The 21,959-nt window shown below is 49.7% G+C and overlaps 1 protein-coding gene across 1 annotated transcript in view; it reads left to right on the top strand.

Moving 5' to 3' along the window:
* POLB (DNA polymerase beta) overlaps positions 1-21,959 on the top strand; it is a 127,782-nt gene that overhangs the window by 78,370 nt on the left and 27,453 nt on the right. The window contains exons 7-8 of the mRNA XM_063931740.1: positions 9,196-9,247; positions 12,937-12,991. Coding sequence (XP_063787810.1) covers positions 9,196-9,247; positions 12,937-12,991 — 107 coding nt within the window. The remainder of the gene's footprint in view (positions 1-9,195; positions 9,248-12,936; positions 12,992-21,959) is intronic.

Consider the following 21,959-nt stretch of genomic DNA (forward strand, 5'->3'; position numbering starts at 1 on the left):
AACTGGTTATGTATGTTCCAGGTTACATGGTATGATTGGTGTGGGCTAGTATGAATCTTGCCGTTGGATTTTTAAATCCTGCCTTGTATTGTCCATCTCCTTTGGGCACAGTTCTCTAGCTGTGGTCTGGAGGAGGGGCGTAGAGGGAGGAGCCAGTGCACACCCATAGGAATAGTTCTTTTTGGGTGCCCATGTCTCCTGCGGAGCCCGTCTGTACCCCACGGTCCTTACGGAGTCCCCAGCATCCTCCACGGACTAGGAGAAATAGATTTACCAGTAGGTTTAAAATCTTATTTTTACTTGTTCCGAGTGTCAGGCTAAGTTGTTAAGTCGCTGAGTATTCCAGATGGATTGTAAATGGGGGGGGGGGGGGGGGGGTGTGTAGCGGAGGACCTTAGACCACATACACCTCTGGAAGGGACACTGGATTAGTGTTGGTCCAAACTGATTCTGTCATTTCCACAGTCTGTTGTCTTACTCATCTCGCCCGTTGCCACAAGGTCCATTCTCCTGCATTCCCTACTGACTCCTCATGATACGATCCTGTCTGTCAGATGGTTCTCGGGCAAAGCTCTGTGTGTCCCTTTTACAGCTGTGCAGGAGGAGCCAGCTTGGGTTCTGGGCCTGGCTAGTGAATGGCCTTGACAATGTTTCTTTCGTGTTGTAAAGATTGTTCTAGTTCTCTTCTGCTCCCAAACTTCACAAACCAAAGGGTTCCATCTTGAATTAGTCCTGTGAGGAGTCTGATTCTGTGTTTGTCTATCAGGAGGAAGGCAGGCTACAAGAGAATATAGGTTTTTAAAGATCCCTCAGGTTTGTAGGAAAACCCATACAAAAAGCAGTTGATGGATGATTTAATATGAGCTATGAGACAGGCTCTTAATATTAAGGTCTTAGGGGGTGATTCAGACCTGATCGCTGCTGTGCGTTTTCGCACAGCAGGCGATCGAGTACTAACTGCGTATGCACCGCAATGCGCACGCACGTCGGACAGCAACAAAGGGCATCGCCGGTCAGCTACGTGCGATCTGATTGCAAAAATCCGATCGCACGGGCGGTTGCAGGGTGATTGACAGGAGGAAGCCGTTTGAGGGTAGTAACTGATCGTTTTGAGGGTAGTAACTGATCGTTTATTGGGAGTGTCCGGAAAAATGCAGGCGTGGCCAAGCGTTCTCAGGGAAGGGTGTCTGACGTCGGCTCTGATCAGCCTGAGCCTGCTGTGATCGCACTGTAGGAGTAAGTCCTGGGCTGCGTAGAGACTGCACAAAGTGGATTTTAGCAGCCCGGCATACACACAGGATCGCACACTTACACAGCAGATTTACAGTCCCCCTGGGAGCGACGACTATCTGAACTCAGGACAGCAAAGTTATCAGCCCAGAAATCAGGTCTGAATCACCCCCTTAGGTTTCTGATGCTTTGTAAAAGGAAAAATAGAAATGGTCCATATCTTTCCTTCTGCTCCTGTGTAGTTAATTTCTAAAATGTAGATTGAATTAGACTTGATGAGAAATCAGTGGCGGAACTAGCGAGCGGTGGGCCCAGGTGCGACAAAATGCTTTGGGCCCCCCATCCCATCCAAGTCCACCCCCTCACCCCTAGAGAGGATCTGGTGAGGGGGACCTGCTCAGGGCCAGAGAAATGGATACCTAGCAACAGTGCCGTAACTAGACATTTTAGCACTGTGTGCAAGAAACTGCATCGGAGCCCCACCCCTGCATGCAAAACAGGGGCAGTGATACATAGTGGCGTGGCTTCATGGGGAAGGGGTGTGGCCACAAAATAATACCAATTCATAAAACGGTGCACAGTAGTCTCCATTATTCAAATTAAGCCGCACAGTAGCATCACTACACCAGGTAGAGACCCTTTTACACCTTACGGCGGACAGATTCCTCTTTTTACACATTACAGCATACAGCGTCCCCTTTTTACGCATTACGGCAGACAGCGTCCCCCTTTTTACACACAACGGCAGACAGCGTGACCTTTTTACACATAGCGGCAGACAGCGTGACCTTTTTACACAAAGCGGCAGACAGCGTGACCTTTTTACACATAGCGGCAGACAGCGTGACCTTTTTACACATAGCGGCAGACAGCGTGACCTTTTTACACATAGCGGCAGACAGCGTGCACTTTTTACAAATAACGGCAGACAGCGTGCCCTTGTTAAACATAGCGGCAGACAGCGTGCCCTTGTTAAGCATAGCGGCAGACAGCGTACACTTTTTACACATAACGGCAGATAGCGTGCCCTATTTACACATTACGGCAGACAGCGTGCCCTTTTTACACATTACGGCAGACAGCGTCCCCTTTTTACACATTACGGCAGACAGCGTGCCCTTGTTACACATACCGGCAGACAGCGTGCCCTTGTTACACATACCGGCAGACAGCGTGCCCTTGTTACACATACCGGCAGACAGCGTGCCCTTGTTACACATACCGGCAGACAGCGTGCCCTTGTTACACATTACGGCAGACAGCGTGCCCTTGTTACACATTACGGCAGACAGCGTGCCCTTGTTACACATTAGGGCAGACAGCGTGCCCTTGTTACACATTACGGCAGACAGCGTGCCCTTGTTACACATTACGGCAGACAGCGTGCCCTTGTTACACATTACGGCAGACAGCGTGCCCTTGTTACACATTACGGCAGACAGCGTGCCCTTGTTACACATTACGGCAGACAGCGTGCCCTTGTTACACATTACGGCAGACAGCGTGCCCTTGTTACACATTACGGCAGACAGCGTGCCCTTGTTACACATTACGGCAGACAGCGTGCCCTTGTTACACATTACGGCAGACAGCGTGCCCTTGTTACACATTACGGCAGACAGCGTGCCCTTGTTACACATTGCGGCAGGCAGATTCCCCCTTGTTACACATTGCGGCAGGCAGATTCCCCCTTGTTACACATTGCGGCAGGCAGATTCCCCCTTGTTACACATTACGGCAGGCAGATTCCCCCTTGTTACACATTACGGCAGGCAGATTCCCCCTTGTTACACATTACGGCAGACAGCGTGCCCTTGTTACACATTACGGCAGACAGCGTGCCCTTGTTACACATTACGGCAGACAGCGTGCCCTTGTTACACATTACGGCAGACAGCGTGCCCTTGTTACACATTACGGCAGACAGCGTGCCCTTGTTACACATTACGGCAGACAGCGTGCCCTTGTTACACATTACGGCAGACAGCGTGCCCTTGTTACACATTACGGGAGACAGCGTGCCCTTGTTACACATTAGGGCAGACAGCGTGCCCTTGTTACACATTAGGGCAGACAGCGTGCCCTTGTTACACATTAGGGCAGACAGCGTGCCCTTGTTACACATTAGGGCAGACAGCGTGCCCTTGTTACACATTAGGGCAGACAGCGTGCCCTTGTTACACATTAGGGCAGACAGCGTGCCCTTGTTACACATTAGGGCAGACAGCGTGCCCTTGTTACACATTGCGGCAGACAGCGTGCCCTTGTTACACATTGCGGCAGACAGCGTGCCCTTGTTACACATTGCGGCAGACAGCGTGCCCTTGTTACACATTGCGGCAGACAGCGTGCCCTTGTTACACATTGCGGCAGACAGCGTGCCCTTGTTACACATTGCGGCAGACAGCGTGCCCTTGTTACACATTGCGGCAGACAGCGTGCCCTTGTTACACATTGCGGCAGACAGCGTGCCCTTGTTACACATTGCGGCAGACAGCGTGCCCTTGTTACACATTGCGGCAGACAGCGTGCCCTTGTTACACATTGCGGCAGGCAGATTCCCCCTTGTTACACATTGCGGCAGGCAGATTCCCCCTTGTTACACATTGCGGCAGGCAGATTCCCCCTTGTTACACATTGCGGCAGGCAGATTCCCCCTTGTTACACATTGCGGCAGGCAGATTCCCCCTTGTTACACATTGCGGCAGGCAGATTCCCCCTTGTTACACATTGCGGCAGGCAGATTCCCCCTTGTTACACATTGCGGCAGGCAGATTCCCCCTTGTTACACATTGCGGCAGGCAGATTCCCCCTTGTTACACATTGCGGCAGGCAGATTCCCCCTTGTTACACATTGCGGCAGGCAGATTCCCCCTTGTTACACATTGCGGCAGGCAGATTCCCCCTTGTTACACATTGCGGCAGGCAGATTCCCCCTTGTTACACATTGCGGCAGGCAGATTCCCCCTTGTTACACATTGCGGCAGGCAGATTCCCCCTTGTTACACATTGCGGCAGGCAGATTCCCCCTTGTTACACATTGCGGCAGGCAGATTCCCCCTTGTTACACATTGCGGCAGGCAGATTCCCCCTTGTTACACATTGCGGCAGGCAGTCCCCCTTTTTGTAGAAAGAAAAAAAGAAGAAAGAATTATACTTACCCTCTCCGCTGGCTCAGGCTCCTCGGTGCAGCTTCTGGTCACGATTCCTGGGCAGGAGAGAAGGAGGAGGAGGGAGCCGCAGCAGCGCTTTACTACTGGTTGAGGCGCTGCTGCTGCTGGCCCTCTGCTTCACTATAGGCTGTTCTCCTTCTCCCCCGTTACCGTTCCGCTGCGATCCTCTCTGTCCGGGCGGCTGTGTGCTGCGAGCAGCGGTTGCCCGCTGCACACAGCGGCATGTAATTTGTCAGTTTTACTCATTACATGCTTTGGGCCCCTGGACAGTGGCGGGCCCCAGTGCAACGCACTGGTTGCACTGGCGGCAGTTCCGCCTCTGTGAGAAATGTCAGATTCCGCACTGATTGCAAACTCTATCCTGGGACACAGGTAATTTGGGGTCCAGCCTATTTTGTGGTTATCAAAAAACACTAATATTCCTTTTTACAGAGCAGTATCACTTAAGGACGCCACAGATACAAAAGATGAAACCATAATAAAGCAGAATTATTGGACACTGGTGATTCCCTTATTCCCATTCGGACTACTGTCTGATTTATAGAGATTATATAAAAGTGGTCAGAACAGATTTCTGACTGTCTACAGCCGGTTAGGTCAAGGTCAGATTTTTCATCTGTTGGGCCACATTAGTTTGACATACTGTATGAGTATTAGGTGATGCTACTCTGAGTCTAGACGCAGGGTTTATTGCAGACAGTATTTCAGCAAGGCATAGAGCAGGGATGGGGAACCTTCGGCCCGTCAGCTGCTGTTGAACTACACATCCCAGCATGCCCTGCAACAGTTTTAGCATGGTCAAATAGCAAAACTGTAGCAAGGCATGCTGGTATGTGTAGTTCAACAACAGCTGGAGGGCCGAAGGTTCCCCATCCCTGGCATAGTCTGGAAAGCAGGCAGTCTCTTTGACTTTATATAAAGGGGCCTACACACTCAGTGATGCTTGCAATTTTGACGATATTCGATCTTCATGATGATTGTATTGCAAAGCAATGGAGAACCAACGATGAACGACCTTGGGGCCGTGCATCGTTCATCGTTGGTGCATACACACTGAGCGATATGAACGATTTCTCGTTCATATCACCTGCACACATCGGCAGGTGTGTAGGGCCCATTATACCCCTTTTACACTCGCAGGATCGGGTCATTCCCGGTGCCTCTGGCTCAGAGAGGCAGGGAGTACTATTCACCGCTGTTCCTAGTCCCGAAACTGAATGGTTCCTCTCGGCCCATTCTCAACCTCAAGTCTTTGAACAAGTTTGTGATGGTCTCCAAGTTTCGTATGGAGACCCTTCGCTCTATTGTTCTGGCTTTGGAGCTAGGGGACTATATGGTAACACTGGACATACAGGATGCTTACCTACATATACCTATTGCCATGTCGCATCAGCTATACCTGCGGTTTGCTATTGGCAGCCTCCATTATCAATTCCGGGCCTTACCCTTTGACCTGACTACGGTTCCGCGAATCTTCACCAAGATCATGGTTGTGTTGACGGCCCTGCTTCGCCGTCAGGGTATCAGGATCCTACCGTATCTGGACGACTTGCTGATCCTGGCGAATTCCCCAGACGTTCTCCTCCATCATCTGGAATTGACGGTCCAGTTTTCTGCAAGCCCACGGGTGGCTTATCATCTGGAAGTACTCGTCCCTGGTCCCTGCTCAGAGCATGGCGCACCTGGAGGCGTTATTGGGCACACAACCAGCAGTTGTTCTTGTCTTGGGAGAAGGTCCTCAAACTTCAGGACAGGATAAGATGCTTCCTCTATCGCCCAAGAGTGTCGATACACTCGGCGATGCAAGTACTAGGCCTCATGGTGTCGGCTTTCGACATGGTAGAGTACGCTCAATTTCATTCCCGCCCTCAGTAGAAACTGATTCTTGCCAAGTGGGACGGCCTGCATCACCGGATCAGGTCTCAGATGATCTCCTTGTCTCCGGAGGTCCATCTGTCACTGTCCTGGTGGCTACAGGACCAACGATTGAGCAGGGGTCGTCCCTTCTGGATCTCCAACTGGGTCCTTCTGACAACAGATGCCAGTCTGAGGGGTTGGGGCGTGGTGTTGGAGCGACACTCTCTTCAGGGTCGGTGGACCAGGGAGGAGTCTCTCCTCCCGATAAACCTTCTGGAATTGCGGGCAGTGTTCAATGCTCTGAAACTGACCTAGCATCTAGTACAGAACAGGCCTGTTCAAGTACAGTCGGACAACGCGACAACGGTGGCGTACATAAATCATCAAGGTGGCACTCGAAGCCGCATGGCAATGATGGAAGTGTCAAAGATTCTTCAATGGGTGGAACGCCATCTGCCAGCCATATCGTCAGTGTTCATTCCGGGGGTCCTCAACTGGGAAGCGGACTTCCTCAGTCGTCAGGATGTACACGCTGGAGATGGAGCCTTCATCCCGAAGTATTTTAACTCCTAGTGGAAAAGTGGGGTCTACCAGACGTAGACCTGATGGCGTCTTGATACAATCGCACAGTTCCAGTCTTCAGAGCAAGAACAAGGGATCCTCAAGCGGCGTTCGTGGACGCACTGGCAATTCCATGGAACTTTCGGCTGCTGTACGTGTTCCCTCCGGTGTCACTCCTGCCCAGAGTAGTGAGGAAGTTCAACCAAGAAGGAGGAATACTACTTCTGATAGCTCCGGAGTGGCCCAGACGGCATTGGTTCTCAGACCTACAGGGTCTCTCGCTAGAGCATCCTCTTCTGCTTCCACATCGACCAGACCTCCTCGTTCAGGGCCCTTGTGTCTACCAGGATTTGGCATGGCTGGCTTTAGCGGCGTGGCTCTTGAAGCTTCCATACTGAGGGCCAAAGGGTTTTCTGAGGCGGTCATTCAAACTATGCTGAAGGCCCGTAAGCCGGCTTCTGCTCGGATTTACCATAGGGTCTGGAATTCTTACTTTGCTCGGTGCGCATCTAACAATCATGACATTTACAAGTTTAGTACGGCCAAACTTTTGGCCATCCTACAACAGGGCCTGGACTTGGGCCTTCAGCTGGCTTCCCTCAAGGTTCATATTTCTGCCTTGTCGGTACGGTTTCAGAGAAAACTTGCGACTCTGCCTGATGTTCATACATTCGCTCAGGGTGTTTTACGGATTCAGCCTCCCTATGTCCCTCCTGTGTCTCCTTGGGATTTGTCTGTGGTTCTGGAGGCCTTGCGGACCTTAAGTGACTTTCTCTTAAGGTCTTGTTTCTGCTGGCTATTGTCTTTGCTAGATGGGCATCAGATTTGGGCGCCTTGTCCTTTAGGTTCCTCTATCTGAATTTTCACTGTGACCAGGCGGTTCTTAGAACGCGCCCTGGTTATCTACCTATGGTGGTGTCTTCTTTCCACCTTAACCAGGAGATTTTGGTTCCGGCCTTTGTCTCTCCTGAATTGTGCTCCAAAGACCGGTCTTTGGATGTGTTACGGGCTCTCCGTATCTGTGTGAAGAGGACAGCCTCCGTTAGGAAGTCTGATTCTTTCTTTGTACTGTTTGGTTTTCACAAACGTGGCTGGCCTGCTAACAAGCAGACCTTGGCCAGATGGATTAGAATGGTGATTGCACATGCTTCTGTACAGGCTGGCCTTCCAGCTCCTGCTACCATCACAGCCCATTCTACTCAGTCTGTTGGACCTTCTTGGGTGGCCCGCCCGCCGTGGTGCAACCCTTGAACAATTGTGCAAGGCGGCTACGTGGTCCTCGGTGAACACGTTCATGAGGTTCTATGCCTCCGATACTTCCGCTTCCCAGGATGCTTCCTTTGGACGCTGGGTACTTGTGCCCGCTACAGTGCGTTCCCTCCCATGAGGAACTGCTTTAGGACATCCCCGATGTTATTCCCTGTGGAACCCCAGTGTACTCCGCTGCAGAAAAGGAGATTTATGATAAGAACTTACCATTGTTAAATCTTTCTGCGAGGTACACTAGGATCCACAGGGCGCCCACCCTGACGCACTTTGCTTCTTTGGGTTTGTATGGCATTAGCCGCTGATACCTTCTCCTGTCGTGAGAATGTGGTGTATGTGGCTACTAACGGTTGTAGTCTCTTTTACCTAATACTGCATTGGGCTTGTGCACAGAGGCGAGGTTATAAAGGAGGCGGCACTGAGCATCTTGGGAACAGTCAAAGCTTTTAGCCTGTTGGTGCCTTGGATCAAGATCCTACTCTACACCCAGATGTTATTCTCTATGGAACCCAGTGTACCTTGCAGAAAGAGATTTAACAAAGGTATGTTCTTACCATAAATCTCCTTATATGCATGTCCGGCTCCAAGATTGAGGTTTGAATGTGATACCTTTTATCACTGTTATCCACTGATCCGTACAGGTGTTTCCTGCCTCTGTTCTATTGTGTGCTGTCCTGGACACCTTTGTTACCTAAATATCATAAAAGAAGTCCTGTATTACTGCACACATCCAAATGTATAGGCAATAAAAGTTGCAGTCTATGAGAATGGTAGCAATAGACACTTGCTGAGCCATGGTTATTGGGGAACAGAAATAGCTATCATTTTTTAAGCCTAGGAGAATTGTTTCCTTTGCAGAGTCTGCTGAGCCACATGTTCTGGATGTTGTAGTCTTCTGAGAGCGTTCATTACTTCCTAGGTGGCTGTGCTGCTTCTTGTGTAGCGACCCCAGTCTTATGGATTGTTTGTTTGTTTTTTTCTGGGGTTTTTTTCATCAGTACCAACATGAACACCAGCTATAGCATGTGCATAAAGGGAGAGATTCATATGTACAGGAAATAATACTACAGCCCCCCAGAAATTATATCATGTTCCTTTTTCTTCCTAGATCTAAGAAATAATGAGCACAAACTGAATCATCATCAAAAGATTGGGTTAAAGTGAGTAATTCTGTTCTATAGTACTGTGCCTTGTTATTAAATAGGTCCTGTGAGTAAGGCGATTGGCCTTACTCATACACACAGTGATTTTCATAGTTTATATTAAAGCATTTATTTAATGTTTCAATTCTCATATAAGAAAACAATAACATCCTGGAGTGTCACAGATCCCCTATTATGGACAGTTCTTTCCAGTATAACAGGCAAGTATTCACAGTCTCCGCAACAAATTGTAGCATTTTAGGCAAGGGGTACCTTGATCCGGGGTCCTCCTAAGGGTACTGCACCCCTGATATGAACACATCCAAGAAAGACGGCACTCGGAGACTAACGTATCACTGAACATCAAAGTGTATTTAGCTCATCAACATATCAATAATAATAATAATTACAAACAGCAAAATGAATAAAAATAAACTATTAAACCAGAAGTAAGTAAAAACAGTCTCTTGCATGAATCTGCAATGTGTTTCATCGGGTAGATCTGTGAATCACAATCTTACTGTCATGGGGGAATTTAATTAGCCACTAGTAGACTTCTATACTGAAATCCAATAAAAGTTTGTACTGTTTGTACATGTTTGGGCACATGCTTAATATTGTTTAAAATGACATCACGACTGCCCAGACTTAATATTGTGTTAATACTAATATTTCCCCACACTTAATATTGTTTAAAATGACAGCACAACTGCCGGGATAAGCGTTTTCCAATTGAACTGCACATTTAGCAGTAGCGCGCATAGACGTGATAAGTGTAATTACAGTGCGGAAAGTGCATTAATTCGAGCTGCAGTAACCAAAGATTTTTCCACGGCTAATTGAATCTTCCTCATAGTATTCATGCAAAATGTGCTTCTACATTGGAAGAGTAGCATACCGTATTTGTGTCTTACCAATAATACATTAAGGACTGTGCACAGATGTGTTGTAATCCATGTCCAGGATATCTGTTCCCACATTAAGAAAAAAATTAAAATCCATTTTCTAAGAATAAAGTACAGCCTTTTGCTCCTTTGAGTGACTGTTCTGTATTTAAAAAAAATTGCACTCAAATGTGTTTTGTATTACAATTGAAGCTCTTTTGTTTGGATTATGTGGGATAAACCTACAGTATGTAAAATAGGAGATTATTGTGGCCATGATCATTGTACCTTCACCATACATACAGAGAACTTGACAATGTACAGTAGTTAATAAAGAAGAGCTTACACAGTACATGTAATACACAATACTGGGAGAGAATCTAACACCGTAATACACATTACAGGGAGAGTAACTTGCACTGTAATAACCAGTACGGGCAGAGGAGCTAGCTCTGTTATACACAGTGCAGGGAGAGAAACTCGTGCTGTAATACGCAGTGCGGGTAGAGGAACTTGCGCTGTAATACACAGTTTGGGGAGAGGACTTTGCACTGTAATACACAGTGCAGGGAGAGAAACTCGTGCTGTAATACACAATGCGGGGAGACGAACTTGCGCTGTAACACACAGTGCAGGGAGAGACATTGTGCTGTAATACACAGTGCAGGGAGAGAAACTCGCGCTGTAATAAACAGCATAGGAAGAGGAGCAGTGGATATAGTACACAGCACAGGAAGAGGAGCAGTGGATATAGTACACAGCACAGGAAGAGGAGCAGTGGATATAGTACACAGCACAGGGAGAGGAGCAGGCGCTGTAATACACAGCACAGGAAGAGGAGCAGTGGATATAGTACACAGCACAGGGAGAGGAGCAGTGGATATAGTACACAGCACAGGGAGAGGAGCAGGCGCTGTAATACACAGCACAGGAAGAGGAGCAGTGGATATAGTACACAGCACAGGGAGAGGAGCAGGTGCTGTAATACACAGCACAGGGAGAGGAGCAGTGGATATAGTACACAGCACAGGAAGAGGAGCAGTGGATATAGTACACAGCACAGGAAGAGGAGCAGTGGATATAGTACACAGCACAGGGAGAGGAGCAGTGGATATAGTACACAGCACAGGGAGAGGAGCAGTGGATATAGTACACAGCACAGGAAGAGGAGCAGTGGATATAGTACACAGCACAGGAAGAGGAGCAGGCGCTGTAATGCACAGCACAGGGAGAGGAGCAGTGGATATAGTACACAGCACAGGGAGAGGAGCAGTGGATATAGTACACAGCACAGGAAGAGGAGCAAGCGCTGTAATGCACAGCACAGGGAGAGGAGCAGTGGATATAGTGCACAGCACAGGGAGAGGAGCAGGCGCTGTAATGCACAGCACAGGGAGAGGAGCAGTGGATATAGTACACAGCACAGGGAGAGGAGCAAGCGCTGTAATGCACAGCACAGGGAGAGGAGCAGTGGATATAGTACACAGCACAGGGAGAGGAGCAGTGGATATAGCACACAGCACAGGGAGAGGAGCAGGGGATATAGTACACAGCACAGGGAGAGGAGCAGGGGATATAGCACACAGCACAGGGAGAGGAGCAGGGGATATAGTACACAGCACAGGGAGAGGAGCAGGGGATATAGTACACAGCACAGGGAGAGGAGCAGGGGATATAGTACACAGCACAGGGAGAGGAGCAGTGGATATAGTACACAGCACAGGGAGAGGAGCAGGCGCTGTAATGCACAGCACAGGGAGAGGAGCAGTGGATATAGTACACAGCACAGGGAGAGGAGCAGTGGATATAGTACACAGCACAGGGAGAGGAGCAGTGGATATAGTACACAGCACAGGGAGAGGAGCAGGGGATATAGTACACAGCACAGGGAGAGGAGCAGGGGATATAGTACACAGCACAGGGAGAGGAGCAGTGGATATAGTACACAGCACAGGGAGAGGAGCAGTGGATATAGTACACAGCACAGGGAGAGGAGCAGTGGATATAGTACACAGCACAGGGAGAGGAGCAGTGGATATAGTACACAGCACAGGGAGAGGAGCAGGGGATATAGTACACAGCACAGGGAGAGGAGCAGTGGATATAGTGCACAGCACAGGGAGAGGAGCAGGCGCTGTAATGCACAGCACAGGGAGAGGAGCAGTGGATATAGTACACAGCACAGGGAGAGGAGCAAGCGCTGTAATGCACAGCACAGGGAGAGGAGCAGTGGATATAGTGCACAGCACAGGGAGAGGAGCAGGCGCTGTAATGCACAGCACAGGGAGAGGAGCAGTGGATATAGTACACAGCACAGGGAGAGGAGCAGTGGATATAGCACACAGCACAGGGAGAGGAGCAGGGGATATAGTACACAGCACAGGGAGAGGAGCAGGGGATATAGTACACAGCACAGGGAGAGGAGCAGTGGATATAGTGCACAGCACAGGGAGAGGAGCAGTGGATATAGTACACAGCACAGGGAGAGGAGCAGTGGATATAGCACACAGCACAGGGAGAGGAGCAGGGGATATAGTACACAGCACAGGGAGAGGAGCAGGGGATATAGTACACAGCACAGGGAGAGGAGCAGTGGATATAGTACACAGCACAGGGAGAGGAGCAGTGGATATAGTACACAGCACAGGGAGAGGAGCAGTGGATATAGTACACAGCACAGGGAGAGGAGCAGTGGATATAGTACACAGCACAGGGAGAGGAGCAGGCACTGTAATACACAGCACAGGAAGAGGAGAAGGTGTTGTTGCTGTAAAACAAACAATGAAGGGATTTGATTAAAATATATTTACTTTTTGTGTCTAGATATTTTGAAGATTTTGAGATGCGAATTCCACGGGATGAGATGCATAAGATGCAGGTAAAGCTGTTACTTTGTCCAAAAGTGTGGGGTCCCCATGGTGGTACCCACTGGTCCTTCTAGGTGTGTGTGTGTGTGTGTGTGTGTGTGTGTGTGTGTGTGTGTGTGTGTGTGTGTGTGTGTGTGTGTTAGTCATTGCATCTAAAGCATTCTCTTCCTGTTCTTTCCCTTAGAGGGAGATTTATCATAAATTACAATTACATTGCATTTATGAAGTGAAAAATTTGATTCAATTCGCATTGAGATTTATATCTAAATCGCAGGAATGTATCATTATTCACATGCCTGGACAGATCCAGCGAAATAGCACTGTCCAGGCGAATCCATTTCACTGAACTTTCCCTCTGCTTATCGCAAATGTAGAGTCTGATCCTACTGAGCATGCGCAGCTGTGGCTGGAGACACTCCGCCGGCCGACAGGCGGCTCCCACGCTGTACACAGAGAAGGCTACTGTGTGGCTCACCTGTTTGTTTAACATTCTGGAAATGCTGCTAACAAACCTGCACCCCCTCTGCTTTTTTTTTTTTTTTTTTTTTTTTTTTGTATATTGTGAGGTGACACGTATAATTTACCACTCTCTGCTGCTCAGTTTCCACTCTTACCATAAACCTGTCATGACCGTTTCTTACTGATAACAGGAGTCCTCCAGTACTGCTGCTGCTTCTTAGCAAAACACAGAGGGATGGGGGAGAGGGGGATGCCGGAGATGGACTGCTTTTTACACCGTAAAAGCAGCATTATCGCTTCTGCAGTGTTGAGAAAACAGCCATAATGCCATTCACAGCTGGCAATATTAACACCAGGTACTTCTACCTTATTTCTGCTGCGGGTACACTGGGCTCCACAAGGATAGACATTGGGGTGTAGAGTAGGATCTTGATCCGAGGCACCAACAGGCTCAAAAACTTTGACTGTTCCCAGAATGCATAGCGCCGCCTCCTCTATAACCCCTGCCTCCCTGCACAGTAGCTCAGTTTTGTAGTTTGGTGCTAGCAGTAGCAGGCATGTCAACAGGAGGCTGCTCCAGGCAGCCTAAGAAAAGCTTTTTTTGAAGAAAAAAGTGAAGTCTACAAGGGCTGCAGCAGTGTGTAGATGTCGGGGACATTCTCTGCTGCGGCTCCATCTCTAACACAGCGGCGCTGTAGACTCCCGCGCCCTGGTTGCCGGGTACACACAGCAGGAGGCTCCGGTTTTCTTCTTGGTCAGACACACGCGGCTGGGGCTCTCCGGGATCGCGTTGCCGCATTTCTGGAGGTGGTATCGCGATAAAACCCGCGCTTTATCGCGATCCAGCGCGGCCAGTGGGAGGCGGGCCACGCGCACTGGCGTGGACACTGTCACTACAGGGACCCCACTAGGCCACCAGGGCAAGGGCACAGGTCGGTTTCTCTCTCAAACCGTTTCTATACAGCCCACAGTACCGGTGGTTAAGTCCAGCAGGGGGAAAGGCTTAGACCTGTAGCCCCTCCCCCCGCCCCAGGGCTCCATTTAGAGTAAATGTTCCCGCCCTGGAGCTGCATATCTCCCTCACTCCCAGCAGTGTTTGGGCCCCATTACACTCAGCTACACTGTTCCTGGGACTGTTTGGGCAAATCCTCCTCTGTAAAGCCGCCTGCATGTCAGCGCTGTGCATCTTACAGGACACTTAAGTATTCTACATGTCTGTTGACAGTGATAGTTAAGAGAGAGTGCATTTAGTCAGGGTTATTTAGTACAAGTACCCTGTGATATACATCCAGTCTTTACTGTGCATTGTTATATCTATCTTCTATATAGCTAGTCCAGTGCAATATTATTGCATGTCATAACTTCTGCATTGTACAACTGTGACTATATGTGTGTGCATTTGCTTGCTGTGTGACCTCCATTTCATGTTTCTCACTCAGCTTGCTATCCCTATATTCTATAACCTGAGGTGGCTAGGTGCGTCAGGTTTATTATTAATATAGGTTATTCACAAGATATACTCAGTGTGTATTTTTCTTTGTGATTTTAGTCACTGTATCTCTCCTAAATTCCTGTTTGTGCAGACTACACTGCACGGGGGTTTGGGTCAGGTACTGTGCTGCTGATATTGTACTGTGTTACCTTGTATTGCAATATATCATGTCCGCCAAAAAGGGTAACGGTTCTGGGATTGAACCCACTGGAAGTGGTGATGAAGTCGCAGATACATTTGAGGAAAACGTAGCAGCTGAGAGTTTTGGTTCTGGGGGTTCCTTGCCCCCCAGTGGGACTGTAGCAACTGGGGTTCAGAATGACCCACCGTGGGCTACCTTCTCCACGCTACTGACTACGCTAGTTAACAAACTAATGCCCCCTATGGGACCTCCTGTATCGGTGCAACCGTTCATGGTCCCCGCGGTTAATCCGCCATGGACGGATCATTTGTCCAATCAGTTACAACAATTGAACCATTCCTTGACTACTAAGAAGTCAAACCCTCGCCCGCCTAAGACCAAAGGGTCCTCTAAGCGGGCCATTACTTCCTCAGAATCCACTGCTGTCCCTGACACCGCATCTGATGAGGATGGCGTTTATACTGACCCCACAGATTCCGATCCTGATCTATCTGATGGGGAGGGTGTTTCACAAGTGGATGTCCCTGATTTATTAGAGGCTATACGGTCAATCCTTCAGATTACAGATGAACCGGAACCGTCTGTTCCTCCTAAGAAACCGGATAGGTTTAAGCGTCAGAAAGTGGTTAAACTAGTTTTACCTTACTCTGATCAAATGGTTGATATACGTCAGGAATCCTGGGAAAATCCAGGAAAGAAGTTCTTGCCTCACAAGAAACTGCTTGCTCGTTATCCTCTCGTTACGGAGCTGACTAAAAATTGGGAGACACCTCCGCCAGTGGATTCACATGTGGCAAGGACGGTGGTCTCCTCAGCTCTACCTGTCACTACCGTTACGTCTCTAAAAGAGCCTACGGATAAGCGTGTGGAGGGTTGTCTAAAAGTGATTTACACCCTTGCGGGTGCTGTGCATAGGCCCTCTATTGCAGCGACTTGGGCTGCAGAAGCTATTGAAGCGTGGGCCTTGGAGTTGGAAGCTGAAATCTCTTCTGACCATGCTAGACAATGCTTGTCATATATTGTCACGGCTTCTCACTATATTAAAACCACTTAACTGACGATTTTTCCTTTCAAAAGCGGTAAAAACATTGTTTTTAAAAAATTATTTTATTTAATAAAGTTGAAAAAGTATTTTTTTAAATATTTAAACATTATATTATGTACATCTGCAGAACGGATCTCCTTGTCAAAAACGGGGGGACAGGGTGGGACGATGCAGTTGCATGAAATCTGACCATGCCAGTTAAGTGGTTAAGGAGGCGGCTGCTGATGCCGGTGTCCTGGCAGCCAAGGCTTCGACTACGTCAGTTCTGGCTTTCTGGATCTTGTGGCTGTGGTCCTGGTCTGTGGATCTGGACTCTAGAAAAACCCTGGAGGTACTCCCTTTTAAGGGGAATATCCTTTTTGGAGAAGACTTAAATAAGATAGTGGCGGATTTGGCGTCTGCTAAAACAGCCTGTCTACCAAGTACTGCTCCTTCTGTACCGAAGGCTAAAAGTACTTCCTTTTGTCCTTCAGTAAAAGCAAAAGGTCAGGCGTACACCAAACAGGGTCGCACTTCCAAATCTGGTAAGCCAAAGCCCAAACGAGCCTGGGCTGCCCGTCAGCCAGCTTCCAAGACCGATAAGCCTACCACATGACGGGGCGGGCCTCCCCCTGGGGGACCCCAGGGTGGGGGGCCGGCTTCTAGGGTATACCCAGGAATGGTTGAAGACCACTTCAGATGCCTGGGTACGGGAAGTCGTCACTCGAGGTTACGCCATCGCCTTCAAAAACCGTCCCCCTCATCGATTTTGCCTGACAGACGTCCCTTCGGATCAAGTACAGGCAAGGACTCTACATTCGGTGGTACAGACCCTCCTGGACACAGGAGTGGTAGTACAGGTGCCTCTTGCTCAGAGGGGCAAGGGGTACTATTCGCCGCTGTTCCTAGTCCCGAAACCGAATGGGTCCTCCCGGCCCATTCTCAACCTCAAGGTGTTGAACAAATTTGTGAAGATATCCAAGTTTCGTATGGAAACTCTTCGCTCTATTGTCCTGGCCTTGTAACTTGGGGATTATATGGTCTCCCTGGACATACAGGATGCTTACCTGCATATCCCTATAGCAGTGTCGCATCAGCAGTACCTGAGGTTTGCGGTTGGCAACCGCCATTACCAATTTCGGGCATTACCTTTTGGTTTGACTACGGCTCCACGAGTCTTTACCAAAGTCATGGCGGTAATGACGACTGTACTCCGCCGTCACTGGGTCAGGATCCTACCGTACCTGGACGACTTGTTGAACCTGGCAAATTCCCCAGAAATTCTCTTCTGTCATCTGGATCTGACTCTCCGGTTTCTGCAAGCCCACGGGTGGCTCATCAACTGGAAGAAATCCTCCCTGGTCCCTGCTCAGAGCATGGTGCACCTGGGAGCGGTATTGGACACTCACAACCAACGGTTGATCTTGTCTCAGGAGAAAGTCCTGAAGCTTCAGGACAGGATTCGATACTTCCTATCTCGTCCGCAAATGTTGATAAATACGGCGATGCAAGTGCTAGGCCTCATGGTGTCTGCATTCGACATGGTGGAGTATGCTCAATTCCATTCTCGCCCCCTCCAGAGGCTAATTCTGGCCAAGTGGGACGGCCTGCCTCACAGGATCAGGTCTCAATTGATCTCCTTGACTCCGGAGGTTCGTCTGTCACTGTGCTGGTGGCTCCAGGACCAACGGTTGTGCAGGGGTCATCCCTTCTGTATACCCAACTGGGTCCTGCTGACGACTGATGCCAGTCTGCGAGGTTGGGGCGCAGTGTTGGAGCAACACTCCCTTCAGGGTCGGTGGACCAAGGAGGAGTCTCTCCTCCCGATCAGCATTCTGGAATTGTGGGCGGTATTCAACTCATTGAACCTGGCCCAGCATTTAATACGGAACCGACCTGTTCAGGTACAGTCTGACAACGCCACCACAGTGGCTTACATAAATCATCAAGGCGGCACTCAAAGCCGCTTGGCAATGAAGGAAGTATCACAGATTCTTCAATGGGCGGAACGCCATCTACCGACCATATCGGCGATATTCATTCCAGGGGTCCTGAATTGGGAAGCGGACTTTCTCAGTCGTCAGGACGTCTACGCTGGAGAGTGGGGCCTCCATCCAGAAGAGTTTCAACTCCTAGTGGAAAGGTGGGGTTTTCCAGACGTGGACCTGATGGCGTCTCGACACAGTCACAAGGTTCCGGTCTTCGGAGCAAGAACAAGGGATCTTCAAGCAGCGTTCGTGGATGCGCTGGCGGTTCCATGGAACTTTCGGCTGCCGTACGTGTTCCCTCCGGTGTCACTCCTGCCTAGGGTAATTCGGAAGTTCAAGCAGGAAGGAGGACTCCTGATTCTCGTAGCTCCAGCGTGGCCCAGAAGGCACTGGTTCTCAGACCTCCAGGGTCTCTCGCTAGAGTGTCCCCTTCTACTTCCACAACGACCAGACCTCCTCGTTCAGGGCCCCTGTGTCTACCAGGACTTGGCCCGGCTGGCTTTGACGGCGTGGCTCTTGAAGCTTCCGTCTTGAGGGCTAGAGGTTTTTCTGAGTCTGTCATTCAAACTATGCTGCGGGCCCGGAAACTGGCTTCTGCTCGGATTTACCATAGGGTCTGGCATTCTTACTTTGTTTGGTGCGCATCTAACAATTATGACGCTTCCAAGTTTAGTACGGCCAAGCTTTTGGCTTTTCTTCAGCAGGGCCTGGACCTAGGCCTGCGTCTGGCTTCCATCAAGGTTCAGATTTCTGCCTTGTCGGTTTGGTTTCAGAGAAAAATTGCGACCTTACCTGATGTGCATACCTTCACTCAGGGTGTGTAGCGAATCCAACCTCCCTATGTCCCGCCTGTGGCTCCTTGGGATTTGTTGGTGGTTTTGGAGGCATTGCAAGAGTCTCCAATTGAACCTCTTGAATCGGCTGACCTTAAGTGGCTTTCCCTTTAAGGTGGTGTTTCTGCTCGCTATTGCCTCTGCTAGAAGAGTGACGGATTTGGGCGCCTTGTCTTGTAGTTCCCCATATCTGATTTCTCGAACGTCCTAGTGGATGCTGGGGACTCCGTAAAGACCATGGGGAATAGCGGGCACCGCAGGAGACTGGGCACTCTAAAGAAAGATTTAGTACTATCTGGTGTGCCCTGGCTCTTCCCTCTATGCCCCTCCTCCAGACCTCAGTTAGAATCTGTGCCCGGCCGAGCTGGGTGCTCCTAGTGGGCTCTCCTGAGCTTGCTAGAAAAGAAAGTATTTTGTTAGGTTTTTTTTGTTTTCAGAGAGCTTCTGCTGGCAACAGACTCTCTGCTACGAGGGACTGAGGGGAGAGAAGCAAATCTACTCACGGCAGCTAGGTAGCGCTTCTTAGGCTACTGGACACCATTAGCTCCAGAGGGATCGAACACAGGTACCTAACCTTGATCGTCCGGAGCCGCGCCGCCGTCCCCCTCGCAGAGCCAGAAAAACAGAAGCAGCAGAAGCAAGAAGACATCGAAATCGGCGGCTGAAGACTCCTGTCTTTACTTAAGGTAGCGCACAGCACTGCAGCTGTGCGCCATTGCTCCCACAGCACACCACACACTCCGGTCACTGTAGGGTGCAGGGCGCAGGGGGGGGCGCCCTGGGCAGCAATTAAGTACCTTTTTGGCAAAAAGAGGTATATATACAGTCTGGGACTGTATATATGCCCGAGCCCCCGCCGTTTTTTACACATTAAAGCGGGACAGAAGCCCGCCGCTGAGGGGGCGGGGCCTTCTTCCTCAGCACACCAGCGCCATTTTCTCTTCACAGCTCCGCTGGAAGGACGCTCCCCAGGCTCTCCCCTGCAGTATACAGGTGCATTAAAGGGTAAAAAAGAGAGGGGGGGCACATACATTTAGGCGCAGTATATATATTAACAGCAGCTACAGGGTAAACACTAATGTACAGTGTAATCCCTGGGTTATATAGCGCTGGGGTGTGTGCTGGCATACTCTCTCTCTGTCTCCCCAGTCCTGTCCTCAGTCAGAGCATTCCCTGTGTGTGTGCTGTGTGTCGGTACGCCTGTGTCGACATGTTTGATGAGGAAGGATACGTGGAGGCAGAACAAGTGCAGCTAAGTGTGGTGTCGCCGCCGATGGTGCCGACACCTGATTGGATGGATATGTGGAAGGTGTTAAATGATAATGTAAACTCCTTGCATAACAGATTGGATGAAACTGTAACCGGGGGACAGTCAGGGTCTCAACCCATGCCTGATCCTACATCGCAGAGGCCGTCAGGGTCTCAAAAGCGCACACTATCCCAGATAGTTGATACAGATGTCAACACGGAATCTGACTCCAGTGTCGATGACGATGAGGCAAAGTTGCAGCCTAAAATGACTAAAGCCATCCGCTACATGATTGTAGCAATGAAGGATGTATTACACATTTCTCTGACGTCCTAGTGGATGCTGGGAACTCCGTAAGGACCATGGGGAATAGCGGCTCCGCAGGAGACTGGGCACAAAAGTAAAGCTTTAGGACTACCTGGTGTGCACTGGCTCCTCCCCCTATGACCCTCCTCCAAGCCTCAGTTAGATTTTTGTGCCCGGCCGAGAAGGGTGCATTCTAGGAGGCTCTCCTGAGTTTCTTAGTAAAAGTTTAGTTTTAGGTTTTTTATTTTCAGTGAGACCTGCTGGCAACAGGTCACTGCATCGAGGGACTAAGGGGAGAAGAAGCGAACCTGCCTGCTTGCAGCCAGCTTGGGCTTCTTGGCTACTGGACACCATTAGCTCCAGAGGGACCGAACACAGGCCCAGCCTCGGAGTCCGGTCCCAGAGCCGCGCCGCCGGCCCCCTTACAGAGCCAGAAGCAAGAAGAGGTCCGGAAAATCGGCGGCAGAAGACATCAGTCTTCACCAAGGTAGCGCACAGCACTGCAGCTGTGCGCCATTGCTCCTCAGGCACACTTCACACTCCGGTCACTGAGGGTGCAGGGCGCTGGGGGGGGGGGGGCGCCCTGAGCAGCAATAAAAACACCTTGGCTGGCGAAAATACATCACATATAACCCCCAGGGCTATATGGATGTATTTTAACCCCTGCCAGAATACAGCAAAAAGCGGGAGAAAAGTCCGCCGAGAAGGGGGCGGAGCCTATCTTCTCAGCACACGGGCGCCATTTTCCCTCACAGCTTCGCTGGAAGGACGTCTCCCTGACTCTCCCCTGCAGTCCTGCACTATAGAAAAGGGTAAAACAAGAGAGCGGGGCACTAATTAGGCGCAGTATAAATAAAATAGCAGCTATAAGGGGAAAAACACTTCTATAAGGTTATCCCTGTATATATATATATATATAGCGCTCTGGTGTGTGCTGGCATACTCTCCCTCTGTCTCCCCAAAGGGCTAGTGGGGTCCTGTCCTCTATCAGAGCATTCCCTGTGTGTATGCTGTGTGTCGGTACGATTGTGTCGACATGTATGAGGAGGAAAATGGTGTGGAGGCGGAGCAATTGCCTGTAATGGAGATGTCACCCCCTAGGGAGTCGACACCTGAGTGGCTGAGCTTATGGAAGGAATTACGTGACAGTGTCAGCTCTTTACAAAAGACGGTTGATGACATGACACAGCCGGCTACTCAGCTCGTGCCTGTCTAGGCGTCTCAAAAGCCATCAGGGGCTCTAAAACGCCCGTTACCTCAGATGGCAGATACAGACGCCGACACGGATACTGACTCCAGTGTCGACGATGAAGAGACGAATGTGACTTCCAGTAGGGCCACACGTTACATGATTGATGCTATGAAAAATGTTTTACATATTTCTGATAATACAAGTACCACTAAAAAGGGTATTATGTTTGGTGAGAAAAAACTGCCTGTAGTTTTTCCTGCATCTGAGGAATTAAATGAAGTGTGTGATGAAGCG

Source organism: Pseudophryne corroboree, chromosome 6 (genome assembly GCF_028390025.1).
Source record: "Pseudophryne corroboree isolate aPseCor3 chromosome 6, aPseCor3.hap2, whole genome shotgun sequence".
In the NCBI taxonomy this organism is placed as follows: Eukaryota; Metazoa; Chordata; class Amphibia; order Anura; family Myobatrachidae; genus Pseudophryne; species Pseudophryne corroboree.